The 12,587-nt window shown below is 61.7% G+C and overlaps 2 protein-coding genes across 3 annotated transcripts; both read right to left on the reverse strand.

Moving 5' to 3' along the window:
* Window position 1: 1 nt before the first annotated feature.
* CHLRE_03g150700v5 (uncharacterized protein) lies at window positions 2-6,987 on the reverse strand. Its single transcript, XM_043060505.1, has 16 exons — window positions 6,839-6,987; window positions 6,495-6,668; window positions 6,207-6,297; window positions 5,752-5,826; window positions 5,371-5,444; window positions 4,837-4,966; window positions 4,470-4,560; window positions 4,171-4,243; window positions 3,749-3,877; window positions 3,479-3,531; window positions 3,236-3,329; window positions 2,619-2,911; window positions 2,100-2,320; window positions 1,842-1,938; window positions 1,480-1,589; window positions 2-528 (listed from the first exon to the last, which is right to left on the reverse strand). Exons 1-16 carry the CDS (start codon window positions 6,940-6,942, stop codon window positions 469-471), a joined length of 1,869 nt encoding a protein of 622 aa, XP_042925634.1. The 5' UTR covers window positions 6,943-6,987; the 3' UTR covers window positions 2-468.
* A 1,927-nt stretch (window positions 6,988-8,914) lies between these two features.
* Window positions 8,915-12,177, reverse strand: CHLRE_03g150750v5 (uncharacterized protein). Of its 2 annotated transcripts, XM_043060507.1 has the most exons (7): window positions 12,158-12,177; window positions 11,850-11,988; window positions 11,488-11,510; window positions 11,174-11,320; window positions 10,551-10,617; window positions 10,183-10,332; window positions 8,915-9,924 (listed from the first exon to the last, which is right to left on the reverse strand). In XM_043060507.1, the coding sequence occupies exons 2-7, from the start codon at window positions 11,856-11,858 to the stop codon at window positions 9,823-9,825; spliced, it is 498 nt and encodes a 165-aa protein (XP_042925636.1). In that variant the 5' UTR covers window positions 11,859-11,988; window positions 12,158-12,177; the 3' UTR covers window positions 8,915-9,822. The 2 variants fall into 2 exon arrangements, with proteins under 2 accessions (XP_042925636.1, XP_042925635.1); XM_043060506.1 differs by lacking the exons at window positions 11,488-11,510; window positions 12,158-12,177 and adding an exon at window positions 12,072-12,117 and having other exon boundaries at window positions 11,874-11,988.
* Window positions 12,178-12,587: the final 410 nt, after the last annotated feature.

Below are 12,587 nucleotides of genomic sequence, written 5' to 3' on the forward strand. Positions count from 1 at the left end.
GGTCGCCTGCAACTTACACTCTTGTAACCCATTGCTGCATCAAAGCGCCAGTACGTCTGAAACGCACGGCACGGCACAGCTACAATAAAACATCTGTGCGGACTGCTCTCCAAGCACAATTACATGTCGTGTGACAAGCCTGGCCACCTTTCCCTGGCTCGCGGCTACCACAACTCATGTTACGCTGCTTACGCAATCACGCAGTCCGTCTTGCGACGGAAGACAAAGCCAGCACACACTACGAAACACTCGCGACCTACACAGCAATGCAGTGACGACGCCCCCGTGCATCCCTGCAGGCCCGGCCTGAGGTACGCACCTACTGGGTGTCATGCCAAGCCATAATGCGCATTGATTGGTGATCGCAACCCTGTACATTACGTCCTTATCTCTTGCAGCAGTGCAGCACACGTCCAAATGCTGTCTGACAGTGAAACCTTGCATCCGGCGTGCTTCAGGGGCACAGGTTCACCAGTTCGGCACCGCCAGCATCGCCGTGGACAGGATGATGTCTGTAGGCACGCCGTCCTGTGTATGGGCGTGTGTGTGTGTGTGTGTGTGTGTGTGTGTGTGTGTGTGTGTGTGTGCGTATATGTGTGTGCGTATATGTGTGTGTGTGTATATGTGTGTGTGTGTGTGTGTGTGTTAAAGAGCACAAGGAAAACGTTGCGCAAAGACAGTGTATGCGATGCAGCAAAGCGACGGTTTACGGATGTTACCTGAAGTTACCTCGCATACCTGCTGCGGTGAGCCGCCGGTCTTACCAACCGGAAATCGCGCAACCCCCGCTACTCTAACCTCGAGGGGGGATTAGTGTCCACACGCTCTCAAGGGTGCAAACCCATGCATGTGCTCACGGTACCGTGAGGCCCAGGCACTCCTACGATTCCTAGCTCCGCGTCGCTACTCCTGGCCGCTAAGTCCAAGCTCCCGCCCAATCCTCGATGAAATTCTCACCTACGAGCGAATAAAGAAAACAACAGAGCACAGGGCGGCAGCAGGGGAGTGTCACGAACAAGAGCGAAGGAACATGTTAGCGCGGCGGCGCGCGACGAGCAAGAGCAAACACGCAGCCCAGGCCCAGCCCAATTAACTATACTAGGGGTTGCGCGATTTGGGAAAGAGACGGAGGGTGGGCGACCACGAGCAAGTAAACAGGCGGGGGACGGCATGGGCGCATGCATGACGGCAAATGCAAACGGGGTGTCAGCACCACGGGCTGGCGGGGGAAAACCCCCGCTCTCCTGTGTGTGTGTGTGTGTGTGTGTGTGTGTGTGTGTGTGTGTGTGTGTGTGTGTGTGTGTGTGTGTGTGTGTGTGTGTGTGACAAACACGCAACCAGAGATCTACGGCAGGCAGGGACACCCGGTCATATGACACAGTCATAGCGATGGCGGGCCTGCCTTGAGTGGCAGTTCACTCGCCGGTGCACGCACGGTATCGCTCCCTGTCCCTGCTGCTGCCAGTCCCCGCCGCTCACCTCCCCCACGCACTCCGCGTCGAAGTAGGCAGCGAAGTAGCCCTTGAGGCCCAACACGCCCTGCCGCCGGATCAGGTGCCGCAGCTTCTTGCCACTGCCGCACGTGCCGTCTGCGGGCCGGCCGGTCAAAGCGTACACAGCGCATGCCGCATTCAGTGCGACGGTGTTGCTGGCTTCAATGTCATCGCCTACTTTGCAGCCGGGCACGACCCCGCCTGTGGACCGGAATTACGGTGTGCACTCAAGCCCTTGTCCGCAGCCCGCCTAACCCTGCAGCCCTGCAGCCCGCCCAGCCCGCCCAACCCGCGCAACCCGGCGCCGCTGCCGCCACCTGTGCCACCACCACCGCCCCGCCTGCCCACCTAGCTGGAACACCACTGTGCGGTCGCGGTTGTAGCACAGCATTGTGTACTGCCCCATCACCTCCTGCGCCGTGGCCGTGCGGGCTCGCCGCCGGCCCTGCGTTTTGCACACATGTGTGGCCGTGTAAGTCAAGAGAAGGAAGGAGACATGTGCGGCCCGGTGGTGACGTCGGCACGCGCGTTAGACCTCCACACAGCCACGCTGAGTGTGTTCCGGGACCAGCACTGTGCACTGCGAAGAGCCCTGGACAAACCCACCTGCGCCCGCTTCTGCGCCTCCGCCGTCTCGTCCTCGTCGTCGTCGCTGCTGCTGTCGGGCGGGCCGAGCTGCATCCCAGGCGCCATGCCGGGCGGGCACGGCACCTGCACCTTGATGGGCATGGTGTGCTCGCGCGTGGCCTTGCGCACCGCGCCCGCCAGCGCCTGGCGCAGCTGGCCCGGGTCCGTGTCCACTGCGGCGTTGGAGGGGATGGGCCGGCCTGCGTGATGCGGGGGGTGGTAGGGGTGGGGCGAGGTGTTGAGCCAGAGCCCGAGGAAGCGTGTGAGCGGCAGGTGGGGCGGGGTGTGGTGGGGATGCAGGGCACAGGTAGAGAGTGAGGGCAGGGCTAGCCAGGCCTGGGTGCTGATTTGCCCACTGGTGTCAATTGGAAGCCGATTTGGGGCTGGACGCAGCTGCAAGCGGAACCAACAGCATGTACACGATGCGCGCGCGCGAGAAGGCGCTCATTCCGTTCTCCCACAGTGCGTTTTAGCACAGAAGCACACGCCGCGACTCACTTCCCAGGCCCGCCGCCTGACTCATCATGTTGGCCATGGGGGCTTGCAGGCTCTGGAGGTACAGGCACTCCTCCCCCAGCAGCACCGGCACACGCAGCGTCTTGGGCAGCGGCTTAGCCGGCTTGGCCGACGCCTTGGCGGCGCCAGAGCCGGAGCGGGCGCCCGCCGCCGCCGCCGCCGCCGCCGCAGCGGCGGCCGGCGCGGCGCTGCCGCTAGCGGCAGCAGCGGCCGCGGCCTTGCGTGCGGCCTTGCAAGCCGTCTTGTGCTTAGGCCAGTGCGCCACTTGGCAGTCCCTGTACTCAGGTGCATTTGTGGGCAGATGTCACTGCTTTTTCACGTTCGCCACAATGCTATCGTCATTGCAGCCAACTGGCAGCCCGTAGCGCCTGTTTCCCTCGATGTTCATCCACGACATATGACGCATCCAGCCTCTCAAAATAGTCCGTGCCGTTCTGGGTTCTGGTCCTCGACACCTGCCCCTACACCTGCCCCCACACCCCTCTCCGGTCCTCCAGTCCCCCAGCTCCCCAGTCGCCAAGTCCGCCAGTCCGCCAGTCCCCCAGCCTGCAAGCCATACGTTCCCAAGTTCGTGACTGCCAGGCCCCCCAACAGCCCACCTGCCGCAGTAGTAGGTGTTGCTTCGGCAGCCGGCGCACGAACTCAGCTTATTGCCCGTCTTGCCGCAGCCCGCGCACGACCGCACATCCGTGTCTGCAAGGGACAGCGAGCAAACAAACGGGCACTTTGCCATTCATAGGCGCAGCCTTGCCTACAGCATGTCATTGGCGCATAATGCCCAAAGGAAGGGAAGGCAGGTCTACGGAGGTTTTGACACTGGTCCTGCCAGCTCGCGCACACACCTGGCACCTTCTCCTTCGCACGGTAGATGAGCTTTTGGATCTCCGGGTTGTACCTGCGTAACATTAGGTGAAGGGTGTCCACACGAGTCATTTGCTTATCTCCAGTGCAGCCTTCAGCAATGCCGAGCATCTACTTCCCAAGTCACTGCCAACGGTACCATGCCTGGCAAAGGTAGGGCCCAGCAGGAGCTGAACCACGCCCGTGCCCATACCCCTGCCCATGCCGGTACCAACCCCCAAAGCCCCGCGCCGCTCTGTCCCGGTGCTCACTGGCTCATCTGCAGCGCGGTGCAGCCGTCGTTGTCCTTGAGGTCGGCCCGCGCGCCGTACTTGAGCAGCAGGCGGGCCGACTCCGCGGCGCCCGACATGCAGACGCTCAGGAGCGGGTAGGTGCCGAACCTGTGGAGTGGCGGGCACAGCAGCGCGGGGTCACAGCACGTGGGGAGAGGGCACAGCAGCGGGGGCGGCGGGCGGCGGATGGAGGGCGGCGGGTGGAGGGCGGCGCCGGGTCCGTGGAGTGCGGTGGAGAGGGGCCGGTAGAAAGGGGCATTGTCGGGGAGAGGCCATTAGAGTGGGTGATGATAGGGTCATCATGGGGCAGACCTCGATTGTCCAGCCCAGTGGCTCGCCAGTATGCAGCGCAAGTCCCCAGCAGCACGACCCGCTCAGCGAGCCGTGCGCCAGCCGCTCACCTGTCCTGCGCGTTGACGTCAGCGCCTCCCTCGGTGATCAGGATGTCAGCCAGGTCCAACACCGGGTTGTGGGCTGTGGCGGCAGGGGCGGGGGCAGAGTGGGGTTGAAGGCGTGGAATGGCAGTGGCGAGGAAGAGGCGGCGGCGGTGGGAGGTGGAGCAGAAGCACGTGTTGACGGCTTTCTCTGTGGCGGCAGCCACTCCAAAGTCACCCACCCACCCACCCACCCACCTACCCACCCACCCACCCACCCACCCACCCACCCACCCACTTCCACCCGCCCACCCACTTCCACCCACCCAGCGCGTGGTGCAGCGCCGTGTAGCCGGTGGCGTCGCGGCCGTCCGCCCGCGCGCCCGCCGCCAGCAGCTGCCGCATCACACCGGCGTGCTGGTGGGGCCGCGAGGCGGGAGGCGCGGGCAGACAGACAGGTCAGGGGCGTGAGCAAAGGAACGAACAGGACCCGGAACACGTGCTGCACACACATGCATGCGTGACTAACCTTGGTTCGGGGTGCGTGGGCACAGCAAACACATATGCATGGGCACTGCTCGCTTGTGGGTTCTGCACACGCACGGCTACCCTTGTCCCGCGCCCCTTCCTCTCCAGCCTTGCCACACACACGCGCGAAAAGAGCCCCATCCAGCCTGCACATCAGGCACTCACGTCCATGCCCACGGCGCTGTTGACGGGCCGCAGCCGCTGCGCACCCATCACCACCAGGTGCAGCAGCGGCAGCCGCGCCTCCAGACCGCGCAGCCGCAGGTGCTCCGGCCGGAAGGCGGAGCGGAAGGCACTGGCGGGCGCGGGGCAGCGGGTGGGAGGGGCACAGGCATGCCTGAGTGTGCAGACGGCGATGTTGTGGGGTTGGCATCGTTTCCCAGCAAGACATGTTGATGCTTGGGCCAGCCCTTCATGCAGCGGGGCGGGGCTGACACCAAAAAGGTAAAGCAGTGGATTGCAAGCAGCCCTCGGCGTACAATGCGCCCAGGCGGGTCAAGGGTTTGTGTACGGCAGGCCAAGGCCAGTCGCATGTGTGCATTGCGGGACTGTGCTGCCAGCAGAAGGTCCACGTGCAACCCGTGGATTCGGTCAGCACGCTACGCGTTGGCACAGCGCAGGCCCCCACACTCCACTGTTCACAACCGTCTGCCCCCACTTCGCTGCCCCCACATGCCCCTGCCATCTAAATGCACTCACGCGGCGTCTCCGAACATGGCGATTTGGAAGACGTCCGCGGGCCAGGGTGCCGCAGGCGTGATCTGGGGCCCCATCTGCGGGGAGCGCATGCACACACATACCGTACACACACACACACACACGCACACGCACACGCACACACACACACACACACACACAAGCACACAAGCACACGAGCGCGTGTAAAGGCGACAGCAAACAGCATCAACGGGCCGGCCTCCAGCGCTTCCCTCACAAGCGACATCCGCGGCTGCCCCCCACGCAAGCTGCACTGCTTTAAGCATGAAAGGTGCAGGGGCACTCGAGCAACTGTAACACGAGAAAGTCCTACGGTACCCATTATTGTCTTGAGACCCAACAGCACGAGTGGCAGCGGCTCACCCGCGTCATCATGTCTCGCAGTGGCCGGTCTGAGCCGTCTCTGGCGCGGCGCGGGCTCTGGTCCCCATCCTCCTCCTGCGAGAAAGGGCGGCCGTCGGGTGCTCGGCGCGCCTCCTATGCAACCGGCGACGATGTACAGGTCCTAGTCGTTCTGTGCCTGCCTTCTTCCGGAGCCCCACTCGGTAGAGCCCCAGCCCTTGCTGCTACAAGCGCCGGACCAGCAGCAATGGCAGATACTGGTACCGACCTCGCCCCGTTTCTCTTCTTGCATTGGCCGTTGCTTCTACCACCCACTCCTTGTACCTCCCACGGCTTGCATCACCCACTGCTTTTAGTGTGCGTTGCCCGCGTCGTTCCGCTGAAGGTGTCCACTGCCCCCGTACCCCGTCCCCTGCACCCCGTCCCCTGCGCCCCCCCAGTCCCGCCGGTCCCACCTCTCCCCGTCCCGCGCCCACCTGCAGCAGTCGCGCCAGCTCTTCCCGCAGGTAGGTGTTGCCGCCATCCCGCGCCAGGCCCTCCCGCAGCACCTTCTCCGCGTGGCCCGGCCTGAGGGGGTGCGAATGCGAAAGTGCGGTGCGCGAGGGCGAGGGAGCGGTGCTCGTGGGTTCCAACGGGGGCCAGGAACCGTGTAGTTGGCACCCCGCCGCGCCCTGGCCCCTCAAACCTGCGGCATGTCGCCCAACCTTAGCCGTGCCGCTGCAGGAGCTTTGCACCCGCCCGAACCAACGTTAAGCCGCCCCCACCTAATCAGCCCCTGCAGCGCCGCCGCCTTCCGGCCGTAGCCCTTCAGGAAGGCGGGGTCGGCGGCCAGGCACCTCTCCGCCGCTGCCAGCGCCGCACCCCAGGCCTTATTGCCCAGGTGCGCAGCGGACAGGTTGGACAGCAGCACCGCGTTGTCGGGGACCAGCGCCAGGGCCCTGACGCGGTGGGTGTGGGGACGGCCGGGACAGAGTGGGTGGCACCCAACGAGCTGGTAAAGGTGATGACGACGCTGATATACTATGCTTTGAGCGGGAGCTCTTGGCGGCAACAAGTGTCGACGAGTACGCTGAAACCGACGTTCGATCGCAAAGTAAGCGCCCCTCACCGCTCGTAACAAGCAGCCGCATCTTCATACTCTTTCTTCGCAAAATGGGAATTGCCTTGGTCTTTATGCTCTGTGGCGGCAGGTGGCAGGTCCCCAGCGGCCATTGCCGAGATGGTCTCTTCTTATCCGTAGGCCTTGGAGTTAACCAGTTCAGTAGTTAACACTAACATAATGAGTCATATAGTCCTTGCTCGTTCATTCCCCTGGATCACGATCGAACAGGCTGGATCCAACAGTGGAAACAGCCAGCAACAAACATGGCGCCCAGTGGGCGAGTGGGCGACATACCACCACGTGGCGCCACGGCACGAAGCAGCAGACGGGTCGATCCTGCATGACACTGGAGGTTTAGCAGGGGTGCCACCCTAGGGGTTTCCCTCATTCCACTCGAGGAAGCAATGTGGTGACATGCACCCTCGCAAAATGCAACGGGGGCCCCGACTACGGCACCCATATATGTCACATAAGTTGGGTCCTGAGCGGCAGCAGCTAGTTCTGCACGGAAACAGAGAAACACGTGTGGCCATGCGTATGATTTTGCCCCTCCCCAGACCGGCGTCATGCCTGTGTCGGCCTGTGTGCCCCCTGAGAGCTGAGGTTTACCCCGGCAATGCAGGGTCGGCCGCGCGAGCAGAACTGCATCTTGCCATCTTCCCCTCGGGGAGTGGCAAGAAGCGGGTCCCAATGCAACCCCTCGGGCGACAAAGATTGGACATTTCCGGGGGTGCATTCTCGCCGCGTGGGGCTGCACACGGTCCCCGAATCTTGCCAACAAACACTTCCCGGGGGGCATTGGGAGCCCCCACCCCAAACGCTAAGAACTAGGCATTTTTGGGTCCTTGGATGTCGTGGGCGAGGACGTGGTTAAGGCCCTTTTCGCCAGCGGCGGCGGCCTACAGTATCCCTGAAAGACGCAAGTCCTGCGCGCGAGAATTGCAAAATCAACTCCCAAGGCGCGACCCAATACACCTCAGCCCTTGTGCCACATAGCTTGGCAGTATACGTGTATATCTAATTTCTCAGGGCGCGCACCAGCTCCACGGCAAACGTGTGCCAGGTCGGGCCGTGGCACGCTGCCCTCGCCGCGACCTGCAGGTCCCTTCCGGGCCCGCCACGCCCTCTGCTGCATCCCCCTTGGACCCCCGGCCCTGCCGACACCTGTATACACATGCGTAGTAGGCTTCAGATGCATACCATGTCAAAGAAGTCAGGGCAGACCTTGGGAGAGCCCTCTATCTGCCCCCAAGACCCCGCACGGGTAGGGCCGTACGGCAGTGGAGGGCCTATGGGACAAGGATTTGACACGTACGCTCGCAAGGTTAGGACAAGCCTATCTACCATTTGGTTAGATGTGCCGTCGAAAGTTCCCCCCGACCACTTTGAAGGGATCGAAGTGAGTGCAATTTTACTTGGACGGTGCCCGCAGCGCGGCGGCGGGTGAGACCAGGTTGAGTCTGAGGGGGTCTTTCGGCAGACAGACGCGTCAGTTTTTGGGATTTCGGCCACAACAGCCTTAGCGCAGGGGTGCTCCACCCAGCTCCAGCGGACTCAAAAGGCCGTACTCTGCGTGGCATACCGTGGGAACACGGGAATGTAGAGCAGCCTTCTGCCAAAGGGGGCCGGGGCGGGGCAATAGCAACCACCCAATTTTCCACTGCTGGGCGTGTGTGTAATGACTTGGCGCGAAATTTCGAGGTCGCCGACACGGCCAACTCGAACCGTGTGCAGAGGGCCACGGGTTGGGGCCGAAGCCCCCAAAATGTTTTTGAGTGAACGAAGCAGCGGCCAGCGGCAGCATACTCATTTTGGCAATCGAACGGAACCGCCGATTTTGGAATTGGGCCGCTGCTGAGCCGCCGCTGCCTTCATAAAATACGAGCACTGGGCCGGGCGCACCTCCCTACCTTCCCCGTCACCCTTCGAAGGCGGTAACCTGCTCTGCGGCCGCCGGCAGCAGGCAAGGAGCGAGGCGGCGGTGGTAGGCCCTACACGAGCCTAGTGCAAGACGCCGTGCGTCCTCATGGTGATCACCACGCACTCAATCAACCATGCACGAGCAGTTGAAAGGGGTCATCAAAGATTCAAAGGTTACATGCATGGCGTCTTCACAGCTTTGACACTTCCAGCTAGCAAGTATGTATGGCCCGTGTGCAAATACTGGTGACGCTGTAGAGGGCTTGCTTTGCAAGCCCCATCCATTTGCACTAATTGCATGGGGGACCAAACAGGAAAGGGCATGGGCACTGTAAGGGCGCATTAACACCAAAGTTGAAGAAGTAAAAAAGAATACCCTTTCTAGTTTAAACTAGGGCCGACAGCAACGTGCTATCTACCTACTGGAACTCAGCCATGAGCAAGTTTGATACATACGTATATTAAGAAGGCAGGGGATTTCTCCAGTGCCTGCAGCACCCCTGCGTGCCTGCTTCTAACTTACGGATCCTTGTTATGAACAGACAGCCACATACACTTCACAATTTCTACTGCCTTTTAATCTTCATCTCACCTGCTACGCCGTTTCCTTCACGCGACAGATGCCAACGTACATACAGTGTAATTTGGCCTAACTGTAGCCAGGAGTAATGACTCGCAATTTCAATAACAATCTGCTGCCTTTTCGATCAACACGCAGCATGCAGGTGGCACTCCTAACAACAACCATCCTAGCCGTGGGCGAATGGGGCCGGACAACATATGCAAACAACTAACAAGATAGAATGAGATTTAACAGTCTGAAATTCAAGGCTTCCTTGCGCACAGTGGCGCTGGATTGATGCTCAATGGCTGCGTGCGGAGCAACACCATGGAGAATACATACGAGGGCACACAACGGCAGCCCACACTTAAATGGCAAAAGCACTCACAGCAACGTCACGCATGTGCATTCATATGTCTGCTACCACATACATATGCCTGTACAGATGGACGCATTATTTAGGAAACGTTAGGAGCAGTATTCATGTGAGCCCTGCTGTCATCCAAGTTTAGGAGGAGCAGTACTGTACGACATCGAAATGCAAGGCCAAGAAAAGGCCCTCGTCGGGGTTCACGGAATTGTAGGGGACGGTGTACGTTGTGCTGCCGTCCTGCGGGTTTGTGCGCACGTGGAAAGCGGCGGGTGGGTGAGGGGGATGCGTCAGTGGCATGCACGGAAGGAAGTTGGAAGCACACACGCACAACGGTGTGAGAGCACACATTCCTACTGGCCACGCGATGACACATGCATGTGCCGACTACACCACCTCCTACACAAGAAGTAAGCAAGCGGTAGGTGCCACACGCATGCATGCCCTTAAGTTGCTGATGTGGGGTGTCTCCAACTATTTGGCCCCCGTGCCACCTACCTTGTATGTGACGTTGTCCTTGGCATTTGCGAAGAAGGTGGAGGGGAAGGCGGTGAGGGGGCTGGAGGGCGTGACCGGCGGGCCGTAGTCCGTGAAGGTCTTGAAGGAGCCAGGGTTCAGCCCGGGCGGCGCAATGAAACTCAGGTACACCTGACGCAGGGAATGCACGCAAGCAGGTAGGCAAGTGTGTGTATGTGTGCGTGTGTGGCTGTACTTGAAAAACACTGTTGCATTGCTGCTTAGCAGGGCATGGCGCAAAGCAGAGGAAGGCTGCAAATACACGTGCAGGGGCCGGATTCTGTCCATGAACAATCATTACTGCATGGTCAGGGTAAGGACATGCATGTTGATGTGACATGCGAGCGCACCTGCATGCCTTCAATATCGGCCGTGTCACCAGCCGGCAGGGCCTTGACGGTGATGGAGCTGTATCCCCTGTGTGCGTGTGTGTGTGTGTGTGTGTGTGTGTGTGTGCGTGTGTGTGTGTGTGTGTGTGTGTGTGTGTGTGCGTGTGCGTGCGTGCGTGCATGCGTGCGTGCGTGCGTGTGTGGATGGGGGGGTGGGGGTGGGGTGGGGTGGGGGGGTGCGGGGTGCCGCGCCGCCGTGGGATGTGGTGATGGGGAGCAGCACTACTGCGAGGGCGAGCGGTGCGGATGCGATGTTTGGACGGCATGCACCAACGGACGGAACATACAGCAGCATGGCATGGATACGCGTGTTCGGTAGGTAGTGGGGGCGTACGTACAGGAGACGGGCCTGGCCCCATGGGCCACTCACACCACTTGAGCACGGCGGTGTCTCTACTTCTATTTCTACGTACTCCCGTGTATGTGTGGCGGCGCTGACCACCCAGCCAGCCAGCTAGCAGGATGCTCGGGTGGACCCTTCAGCCCGCCCCAGCACGCACGTCACACAGCACCCGCCACCAATCAATCAAGCCCCTTTCGTGTATGCGGCAGCAGATACGGTAGCCTGCCGCCAAGTGACCCACTCTGCGTAGTTGTTGAATGTGATCGAGAAGCCGGTGCCGACGTAGTAGCCTTTGCCGGGAACATTCTGACCGCAGCCGGCGCAGATACCCAGGTTCAGCACAGCGCCGGGAGAGCTGGGCGGCAGGATGCGGAAGTAGCCGCCCCAGCTGCGGAACAGGGAGAAAGCACGGCGCGGGCAGGTGGCATGATGAGGCTGCTGGAGTGAGTGCAGGAGCAGGAGCAAGTGCGCGCCTGCCTGCACGGGTTGCACCGGCGGGCATGAAGAGAGCGGTACCACACGGACGAAAGGGCGCGAATGCGCACCAGTGCGCACCTCACACGCGCACAGCAGACGGTCTGCCACGGTATGAGATAGAGCGTTACGGAGAGCTGACAAGCGCACTAGCTATGCTGTAGAGTGAGGACTTTTCGTGAAGTGTGCCCCCAAGATCGATTTTGTCGTTCGCTCCGAAGCCTCAAGAGAAGGGGGGCAAAGCTGTCAATATATCCGCCGATTCGGGCTGTCATGGTTTCACCCAACCCGTAAATTTTACACTGCTGAGTATGCGATATCTGCTAGTGCACGAAGGACATCACCGTTAAAATTTGACTTATGAGCTAAGCAATCAGTGAGACGTGGTGACTTGGCATGCATGCTTATTGCACTACTTATTGTTTACACACACCAGGGGCTACATTGTCCATGCATTAATAACTTACGCGCCTCCCTGCTGGCGGGCGTTCCAAAACACCTTGCCGTCGAAGCCGGGGTCTGTGATGGACAGCGGCAGCTCCGACGGCGAGTTGAGGTCATTGGAGCCGTACTGTGGCGGCACTGCAGGGGCGCAATGCAAGGAAAGGAAGGTGAGTCAGCGGCTGATGCGGAGGTAGGGGTGCGGCAAGGGCTCCAAGGCCAACACATGCTGCTGTTGCAGTGTGACACGAAGGGAAGTAATCAAAGCCCAACACAATTTTGAGAGCATACGCATGCACATATCACGTACATGGGAAGCCCCAGGCCGTGTCTCCACAGCGGCAGCCGTAGGGACATTTGGGGGGGCTTGGGGACGGCGGCCGTGGTGACGGGGGCCGTGGCGACGGCGGCGCTGGTGAGGGCGGCTTGGGTGAGGGCGGGGCCGGGGATGGAGGCCTGGGCGACGGTGGCGCGGGCGACGGGGGCCGTGGCGAAGGCGGCGCTGGAGAGGGTGGTACGGGCGAGGGCGGCTGAGGCGACGGCGGCGCCGGCGGCTGGGGCGAGGGCGGGGCCGGGGACGGAGGCCGGGGCGACGGGGGCGCGGGCGACGGGGGCCGTGGCGAAGGCGGCGCTGGTGAGGGTGGTCCCGGCGGCTGGGGCGAGGGCGGGGCCGGGGACGGTGGCCGGGGCGACGGGGGCGCGGGCGACGGGGGCCGTGGGGAAGGCGGCGCTGGTGAGGG

Source organism: Chlamydomonas reinhardtii, chromosome 3 (genome assembly GCF_000002595.2).
Source record: "Chlamydomonas reinhardtii strain CC-503 cw92 mt+ chromosome 3, whole genome shotgun sequence".
Lineage (NCBI taxonomy): Eukaryota > Viridiplantae > Chlorophyta > Chlorophyceae > Chlamydomonadales > Chlamydomonadaceae > Chlamydomonas > Chlamydomonas reinhardtii.